The sequence below is a fragment of the Bactrocera tryoni genome, chromosome 1 (assembly GCF_016617805.1).
Source record: "Bactrocera tryoni isolate S06 chromosome 1, CSIRO_BtryS06_freeze2, whole genome shotgun sequence".
In the NCBI taxonomy this organism is placed as follows: Eukaryota; Metazoa; Arthropoda; class Insecta; order Diptera; family Tephritidae; genus Bactrocera; species Bactrocera tryoni.
Genome location: NC_052499.1, coordinates 46,103,459 through 46,113,626, shown reverse-complemented (window position 1 = coordinate 46,113,626; position 10,168 = coordinate 46,103,459). Strand labels below are relative to the sequence as shown.

Below are 10,168 nucleotides of genomic sequence, written 5' to 3'. Positions count from 1 at the left end.
CCCATCCAAATGGTCCAAAAGCTTACCTTTTTCTCCTTCCTAAGCTTTTTCGTTTACTCTATATAAAAGAAATTAATAGCATATAATATAAGAATATAAAATATCAAATTATGAAATAACGAACTTACCTCTTTAAAATCCAAAATAAACTGCGCTTTTCGTTTTCTTTTTCTTGAAAAATTGGGCATTCGTCTCTCCTATTCTTCTTCTTCTTCTTCATTGGCGTAGACACCGCTTACGCGATTATAGCCGAGTTAACAACAGCGCGCCAGTCGTTTCTTCTTTTCGCTACGTGGCGCCAATTGGATGTTCCAAGCGAAGTCAGGTCCATCTCTACTTGGTCCTTCCAACGGAGTGGAGGTCTTCCTCTGCTTCCCCCGGCGGGTACTGCGTCGAATACTTTCAGAGCTGGAGTGTTTTCGTCCATCCGGACAACATGATCTAGCCAGCGTAGCCGCTGTCTTTTAATTCCTTACGTATTCTCCCATTCAATTGATAAATTCCAGAAAATGTAACAGTGTTAGTGAACAGCTGAAAATGTTTCAATGTGTTTGTGCAATCGGTTACCTCCGTCTTGCAGGGTACACTCTTCTTTTTCATCATCGTAAAAACACGATATCAAAAAAAGTCTCAATTTCAACACCGTTGCGCAGAAAACAGTCTAAATGCACATCTATTATTTTGTTCATATGTCTATTGTGAACAGACTATAAAATTCTTTCAAAAACAGCCTAAACAGAGGCAATGTTTTTTTATTACTTCAAACGGTTCTTTGTCTTATTGGCACTTAAACATTATGTAAAGAAAATGTACGCTCGAAACTTTCAGTAATTCGACGAATAGCGAGCGCAGGTGGAGAATTATTACGACTATAAATTGGCAAAAGCGCACGAAAAGTTGAAATTGGAAAACGATTATTTTTATAATAAAATTGAACAATATGTAAACGTTTTTTTGCGTATATCTTTACATGATGAAATTGTGAGCATTATTGAATACAATGAAAAAGCATTACAGATCATGACATTTTAAAAATAGCCGAAACGACACTTAGAAATGATATCATCCCTATTGGAAAACACGGTATATAAGTATATAGTCGAGTGTTATTTATATTATTTTTCATCTTATTTGCAGAAGATGTATAACGTTGATATGTTTAATCCCGCGGAGAGAAATATGGTCTTTAAATTACCACGCTGGTCTACTTTTCAAAAAACAATTTTAGTAAATGAAAGTTCACAGGGAACACTATATTATAAACTCTTAGTTCAAGGTAAGTACTGAAAATCTTAGACTCTAACTACTTGTCTTTTTTAAACGAAAAGAGAATGGTTATTTTGAATTATTGGCATGTGTCTAATATTAATTCGAATTTACCATTTTGAAACGAATATGCGAACAGTCGTTAGAAGTGAGAGAGCAATAACTAAACGCCAAAACCTCCTGGACTTTGACAGTTGGTCGAGGTCAGGAAGTTTGGACGTTTAGCAATTGGAAACGAGCGATGGCCAGATTAAAATCTTATCAAAAAAATATGTAAACAGATGGATTTGTTACATTGTTCAAGACCACTAATAAACAATATATAACAGTGAAAATTAAATAAATTTGTGAAATTTAAATGTCTTTGATGAAACGTTTTGTAGTGGAAATTGATTAAAAACAGTTATTGATTGAGAGCTAACAAGCTTAAATCCTTTTATTGGAAATTGAAAGGCCAAAAGTCAGTTGTATTAACATACCATAAAAATAGTTAAATAGTTTCTCCATATATGAAACGACCTCTATATAGTAATTTTTAATCTTTATAAATTTTGGTTCTTTTAATTTAAATGTCCAAAAGTAATTATTTTGTCCGATCTGGCCATAATGAAAAATGTTATAAAAACGATTTTTTGAGACGTTCTCACACTGGAAAAAATTGCACATCACTTTAACGGGTATTAGTAACTGAGAGGGAGATGGAAACGAGCGTGATTATTTGAAGTGTAAGCCAACGGTTTAAGAAAGGGTTATCATTATTAAATTTCGATATTTTTTGAAATGATATTTCATTTGCATCTCCATGTCGAGACGGAAACGTTTAGCATAAAGTAAATAAAATTTGTAAAATAGCGTTTTTATGCTTATTAAGGTGTTTAACATTTATGCATGTATATATTTCTATTCTGTAAAGAACGTGTTCCGCGCGCGTCGCTCAATTTGTGGTCAACATAATCGGCCTACTGAGCCTAATTTTCGCAACACCATCACCCATCTTGAAACCCAGCATTCATTATTGGATAAAATTCGATCGCGCAGACCATGTCCAGCACGCAGTGAAGAAAAATAGCACCCGTAGCTAAGAGTGTACACAAAGACCGTGGAGAATCGATTCGGCGCCGTTCGCAGCAACTCGGACTGACTTATGTAAGGTGTTCGACCTTCATAAGCGACATCGTTTCGCTCTTGAAAAGTTCTAAGAAGATCCGACGTTTTCGAGCCAAATTTTTTTTTCTGAAAAAAAAACAACGGTTTGTGGTGTGGTTTGTCAGAAATGATGCCGGTGAGAACGTAACCGTCAATGGCGCCTGTTATCGCGTCATGAAAACCGACTATTTGATGACTGAAATTGAAACTGGTGATCTCGGCGGCATTTGGTTTAACAAGACGGCACCACTTCCCACACATCCAATGAATAAATGGATTTATTGAGAGAACACTTCAGTGAGCAGATATTTTACCGTTTTGGGCCGGTCGATTGACCACCAAGATTGTGTGGTTCGTGTGGGGATATGTAAAGTTTAAAGTTTATGCGAACAATCCAGCTTCATTTAGGCCTTGTCAGATATCCGATATACTTGAATAATATGAATTTAGAAACGAATGGCCGAAAACGATAACAAGAACTTTAACAATTAAAACGACAACTGAATCGTGTATTGGGCCAGCATATATTAAATTACAAATCATGTTGTGTGGCAAGTATGTTATATAGTGCCCCGTTATCGTCGGTTACGACAAATGAGCAGCCCATTGAGGAGAAAAGGATTTGTGCAATATTCTATGTCGATATCACAGAATAGTTCGCTAATATACTGGCGGACTGGTCCAAATCGGCTCAGGTCTCTACACTGATAATTTATGCTTGTATATCTACTTTTCTTTTAAGTATAAGTTTGAAAGGTCATGGTCAGAACTAGCTTCTTGGACAGTTATACATTAATATGTACAGTTTGTCTGGAAAGTAATAGGACTGGTTTTATTCCGCTGCGACTGTAGTTTAGAGCGTGCTCGCACCGGCAGGATTCGGTAGGGGGCGTTCCTAGCTAACGAACGAACGGCTGATCAGTTGTCTCCGAACACCTAGAGAGTCAGGACAAACATTTTCGCACGACATGTTTCTGTGAGTGGTGTAAGCCGACAATGCAGCGTTCGTTAGAGCAGAGGTTTGCGATTAAATTCTGTGTGAAACTCTGTAAATCTGCGACATAGACGTTTGATATGATCAAGCAGGCTTAGCTAGATGTTGCTTTAGCTAGAAGTGGTGTGTTTCGGTGGCACCAGGCCTTTTAAGAGGTGGTTGATGAGTACCGGAAGAATGAGCAAATCCAAAGTGAAAACGATTCTAATTGTCTTTTTTGACATCAAAGGCATCGTCCACCATGAATTTTTTCCTCCTGGACAAACCGTCAACGCCAAGTTTTACGTGGAAGCCTTCAAAATACTCAAACGAAGGGTCAATCGGCTCCGACAAGACATCGCAGCCGATTGGAAGTTGCACCACGACAACTCTCCGGCTCACACCGCCTTTCTTGTGAACAGCTACCTAAGCAAGGCCGGTATCCCAAGCCGCTCTACAGCCCAGATGTGGCCACCCCGGAATGGTAACGATTGGTTCAATACATTTTTTTAAATCGACTCAGTCCTTTTACTTTCCGGACAAACCCTGTATATTTTATTTATAGTTCATGCGTCTGTTATTTTAAAGTAAAAAACTTTATATAATATATTGAAATTAATTTAAAAATTATTACGCTTGTTTAACATTCACGTGTACATTTAGTATTAATTTTAATTTTATACTAGCATTGCCAACATGCAATTAAAAGATAAAAATAATTAATTAAAATTGTTTAGGTGTTGAAGAAACTTTTCCAACTATTGAATTGAGAATTGTACCGTTATCTTGTATTGGGGATCTGAATTCAATTATCATTAAAATGTGCATACCCTGGGCGCCAGGATTTAACAAATATCAAATTATTCGGTATCTCAATGCTACATAATATTATAAATTAGTATTTATTCTAATCAAAATCTTACTTTAAATAGAGATCCTTCAGCGGAAGTCTTTTATGTGAATGTTCCGGTTTCTAGTCCAATTGGCTATAATTCATCAATGAATCCGATTTCTTTAGAAATTTTTTTGGATCCACTTTGTCGATATCAAATAAGGTACGTAGTATATCCAAGAGTAATACTAATACTATTGTATACAAGGAGCGTTCCAAAGTAAACAGGACTTAAAAAAACAGAACAAATGATTTTTTCGGCAAAATCACTTTATATTATCAGGTGAATACGGGAAGTGGTTAATGGTTAAAATATGATTTTTGGGCAAATAAACCATTTTAATGATATCCTTAGAATATTGGATTCTGAGCAATTTTTGGCCTTCAGTCAATTTGTGCGGGGGGTTAAGGTTTTTAAGGTAAAAAAATACTTTTTTTTCTTATTATGAATTGAGTAATTTTATTCGGATCTTTTGTACATTATTGAGTAACAGAACTTCCCCTAGAATGTCTTGAGAAAAAAAACACTTTGCGGTGTTTACCATATCCGAAAAAAACAAGAAAAATTTGCCAAATTATAATAAAATCTTCCCCTCATCGTTGTCTTATAATTTTTTTTCTATTTCAAAATTTTTGGGGGTCATTTCAAGTGAAAACTGTTATTTTCCACTAAAAAAAATCATATTTAAGAAATAAATTTGCAAAATAAGTATTTTTTACCATGAAAACTTTATGTAGCTGATTCAGTCGATAAGGTGTGGCATAAAGATCTTTTATTTAAAATCAATTGCATTGTAAAAACATTTTAAAAATAAAAAAAATTACTATTAAAGTAGCTAACTTCATATCGGATGAACTACATATATATATACATATCTTACGCAGCAGATAATAAATAATGTGTTGCCATCCGCTTTCGCGGAGGTTACGGTCCTAGTATGCCGTAATAAATGTCTTATTACATCGTCAAGGGTACTAGATGAACAATTATCTTCTGAGGAGAATGGCTAGACAATTGGCGAATATATGTAAATTAACAAAAGTTTAAGTATGTTATATTTGCTTGCACAAAATATGTTAGCCAATTACTTAGTAGCGCATACTATTAACGTTGTATTCTTGACATTCACTCACACAGAATACTCATATGAAGAAAAAATATATGTTCAGCAAAATAACTAACATGATAATAAGAGCAGCAAACTTAAACTGTCTTTTAAATAAATATTATAAACTATTCAGCCATACAAAGCGTTAATAAAGCCGATTTCTATGCATGGTATTGAACTGTGGAGTACGATCTGTGCGACTAACATTGACAAAAGTTGGAGTTTTTAGTCAAAAATTAAAAAAAACAATAACGGGCTCAGCATGGTAGAGGGTTCGTCCGGAAATTAATAGGACTGATTTTCTTCCACCGCGACTGTACGTTGGAGCGTGCGCGCACCGACTGGATTCGGTAGAGGTGTTTCTGTGAGTGGTGCAAGCCGAAAATGCAGCGTTCGTTAGAGCAGAGGTACGCTATTAAATTCTATATGAAACTCTGTAAATCTGCGACAGAGACGTTTGATATGATCAAGAAGGCGTACCCAGATGTTGCTTTAGCAAGAAGTGGTGTGTTTAGGTGGCACCAAGCCTTTTTGGAGGGCCGATGAATGGCAAGCATTTTGAGACGACATAGGGCTATTCCGGAGAATGCCTCCCGTGACGCCTTGAAATCCTGGAAATCGCGCTGGCATCGCAGCGTCGACGCAGAAGGGACCTATTTTGAAAGTTTTTAAAAAATTGTAACCATTGGTTCAATAATCGACTCAGTCCTATTACTTTCCGGATAAACCCTGTACATTTGAAATTAAAATATTCGCAAAAATCTTGGTATTCGTATGGTAAAAAAGAAGTGGAGGACAGCGGAAACAACTACGAACTTAAACTCCGGGATCATTCAAACCAATTTAAATGACTTGCTACAATGCTGTAATAAACCCCGTATGAAAAGAAAAATTCCTTCTAAAGAGCAACGTATTATCAAAAAGGCTCAATCACAACCTTTAGCTAGTTCAGTTTTAAATAGAATTTATTACTTATTGTTTACTTTCAATAAATAGATAAACTCCGGAATACATCAACAACAGCTGACAGAAATCTAATAATTCGGAACGCTATGTTTCAAAACGCTTTTCTGCATTTTTTGCTTACGAAAAAAGTGGTTCGATGTCGATTATACATTATATTATTCGTAAAGCTCCCAGCATGAATTTAATAGATATCATATAAATTATTTTTTATTTTGTTTAAATTTTTTACTACAATATTGCAGTTACAAATTTTCGATTGTGGGCACAATGTCTAGAATAGCTCAACAGTTTTTGCACTGGTTGCCGTCTCATCTGACAGCTGTTATATTAGTTATCCTGAAGAATCAAATAAGTAAATTCCATGATGAATCAAGTACTAAGGGTATTCGACCATATCATGGGTATTTTCAATATGCTTCGTTATATCTTATAACCGGTAAGTGCAAAATAACAAATTATTATTTCTACAAACCTAACAGTGCAAGGAACATCTTACTTTTACACCAATAAGATTTTGCTATAGTTCTCTTGTTATAATCTGTATTTTTCCGAAAAACTAGTAATTCCTTTAATCTATTTTTCAGGTTGTCGTGTATTGAGCAAATTTTTAACACACTATGATGATAACGAAAGTGGGCGAGGCCTTTCAATTTATCCGGCTGTAATTATTCACGGCACCGCTATAGTATTATCAATATTACTTGTTTTTTCAGTTTGGACTGCAATCATTCTAAATGCGTATGGACTTTCAAAACTAATAAATTGGTATATAACATATACATATATATAGTATATTAACTTTGGTTGTTTCTAAAAAAAAAATTGTTTATAGGTTTTTACTGAGGTCGGTATTCTTACCCATAGCAGACACATTCCCAATTTTATTTGCCGCATTCCTGATTTCGCTGGCAATAAGGACATGTGGAACAGTGGCACTTATCATAACATGTGCCTTATATTTATTGTTGGTACGCATGCATTGTAGAAGTGTTTCTTTATATATTCTGTGTATTTAAGTTTGTCTAAAATGTTATATAGATAAAGGAAGCGCATTGTGTGCAACATACATGCTATAATTAAATACATAAATTGTTCGAAATTTTTTATTTCTTAAATAAAGAATCAAACCCATTGGGACGAAGAACCACCAGAGAAAAATTTTGTGATATATTATTATTATATTATATAATTTCTCATACATGTTTTTAATTTTACCTCTTAATTATAATCATATTAAAAAAAAAATTAATTTATTACATATTCATTTTAGATATCGAATGCTTACAGCGACTACTTGGAGAATTGGTTACTAAAAACAGCAGTGTCGTTGCATGCAAAAGTTCGTAGCTTTTATGATAAACAAAATGGAATAAATACAACACCAACAACAGGCATATCAAGCGATACAACTAGTCTTATGAGTTTAATTCGTTGTGATGGAATGAATAATTTCTCTTTTCACTTATCTCTTTTCAACTTGCTTACTATTATGACTGGTTTGAACAGTATGACTTTCGTTGCTTGGGTGAAGGATCGCAGGTGATATTCCAAACTATTAATATTTTCAGTTTAGTAGATACATGTAATCAAAAGTGCTTATAACCATTATATGTATATCAGGAGTTTTGGGATAAATGTAACTCATGCATACTTACGTTTGCCTTATTTCTATGCTAATAAAATTTTTACGTTTCATATTTTTATTTTTGATAATCATTTTGTTAAATATTAATGTGATCATATTTTTTCTTAATTTGTATTTGTATAGAATTGTAAGTCCCGGAACAGACCCATCTCTACTTCCCACTGTAATAGTCATATCTTCCTTGAGCCTTTTATGGCGATTAAAATCACCTAACAAAATGTAAGCAAACAATATAGTTATTGATACGGCAAATAAAAATAACTATAATAAAACACATTATTCATAACGTAAATTTATTGTTTTCAGCTTTTCTTTCCGAATTGGCTACATGATGGCATCGTTACTCATATATATGGGTGCTGGAGCTTGCATTATTTACTGCCAGGACGCATTGTATAAACTAAACTATTTAATTGCTGGAACTTTTGTATTGATAACAGTGATGGAATTGCTGGGACAGTGTTATAAGAAATTTATCCTTTGAAAATGGTAAAAAGAGAAAAAATTAATAGTAAGTTGAAACCTATTGGGAATGGGAAAATGAAGAGAAAAATAATTTACGCACGATTAGTCGGGAAGATGAAGATGAGGTTAAATTTTAAGACTTACAAAGGACTTATCTCGATTTCCTTGAAAAAATGTGTGTGAAAAATTGGAATAAGCATGTTTATGGTTCATTAAAGACTTTTTATGTCCCAAACATTTTTTATTTAAAATATTTATTTTTTTTGCCATACAAAATAATATCGGAAAAGGACTATTATTTTTAGATTAAAAGCATTCGTTAACAAAATTTTAACATTCCTTGTCACATATATGTAAGTTAGATCAAATTGTTTATGTACTCGTACAAGAGCCACTAAACAATAATATGTGAATGAAAAGAAATTGAGACGTTAGGTTTTCTTGTGATATCAAAACATGTATATTTTCTTCAAAAATGCAAACATATAGATACATACATTTGGAGAAATTATAGCTTAATATAGAAAAAAATATTTGTGATTTACATGAGTACTTGATTTTTGGTGTTTTTTAAGTCTTCAACAATAAAAAAACAAAAGTTTGTATTTCTTAAGAAAGTGTTTATTTATTCATGAATATCTATTATGTCCCATTGAAAGTAATCACCCTTCGATACATTACACTTCCTCCAGCGTTTTTTCAATTCTCAAAGCACATAAAAAATTATTTTTTTTGTGATTTTGTTTGGCTCCCCGTGGCTTGACGTCATCCTTTCATGGTCTCTTCAGTTTTTGGTCGCAGGGGGCCAGGTCACGGGAATACGTTGGGACAATTCATGTGTTTTTTTGGCCAAATACTCGAATTAATTAGGTATTTAGAGGATAATTACCAAGGGTAAAAAGTACCGTACTGTGCGGTTTGCCGTATAGATTATTTTTTATTCTTCTTTTCAATATAAAACTATAATTTAATTAATTTACTTTGAGCCATTGTGCTAACTCGACATTTCTCAACATCAACGACCCGGCATAACTAAAATAAATAATATGAAATATTCCTTAAGTGGTAATCAACCCTATCACGCAATCGATCGTAGCAAAGCTACGAATACGAATGTCCGCTACGAATACGCATAATTTGCTACCACCATTTGAATTTTGACATTTCCAAATCAGCTGGGTAGAAGGAAAAATTTAAATTTTGATAAATAAAACCGAAATCGTTTATATTCAGATTGAATTTACGAACAAAATATGGATCCGCTAACGTTTGTATATATGTTGATTGAGGAAGAACGTGAGAGGAAATCACTGAGGGACGGTTCAAGAATTCACAGAAATTCACAGTTAAATTTTATTCAAATTATTATTCTAAAACAGGTTTATTGAAAACTTGCTTAAATAGGGCGGCCTTTACGTATGTCCTCGCTGAAAAAAGACAAGCAAAACGGGACTTCTTTCAGAAATACTTGTTTCCAGGCGCGATTTTGTGTGTAGACGGGACACATATTAAAATCGTTGCTCCAACTAAAGATAAGTTTCTCTATTATAACCGCAAAGGATACTTTAGTATCAATGTCATAATTTTATGACAAATGTTTTGCAAATATGTGACAATAATATGAAAATACGTTATGTGAATGCTCAGTATCCTGGCAGCAATCATGACTCCCACATATGGAATGTCAACAATGCTCATTATTTATT

The 10,168-nt window shown here is 33.8% G+C and overlaps 1 protein-coding gene across 1 annotated transcript; it reads left to right on the top strand.

Annotated features, from left to right (window-relative positions):
* The first annotated feature begins 1,135 nt into the window (after window positions 1-1,135).
* Window positions 1,136-8,699, top strand: LOC120780420 (GPI inositol-deacylase-like). The gene is made up of 9 exons (XM_040112700.1): window positions 1,136-1,276; window positions 4,123-4,252; window positions 4,318-4,440; window positions 6,595-6,788; window positions 6,937-7,117; window positions 7,185-7,320; window positions 7,623-7,891; window positions 8,121-8,216; window positions 8,304-8,699. The coding sequence occupies exons 1-9, from the start codon at window positions 1,141-1,143 to the stop codon at window positions 8,479-8,481; spliced, it is 1,443 nt and encodes a 480-aa protein (XP_039968634.1). The 5' UTR covers window positions 1,136-1,140; the 3' UTR covers window positions 8,482-8,699.
* Window positions 8,700-10,168: the final 1,469 nt, after the last annotated feature.

Bases quoted from the DNA above. Each gene is read 5' to 3' on its own strand.
- LOC120780420 (XM_040112700.1), top strand. From the start codon at position 1,141: ATGTATAACGTTGATATGTTTAATCCCGCGGAGAGAAATATGGTCTTT. The intron at 4,253-4,317 runs GTATCTCAATGC...TACTTTAAATAG, and splicing joins AACAAATATCAAATTATTCG to AGATCCTTCAGCGGAAGTCT. The intron at 7,118-7,184 runs GTATATAACATA...AATTGTTTATAG, and splicing joins CTTTCAAAACTAATAAATTG to GTTTTTACTGAGGTCGGTAT.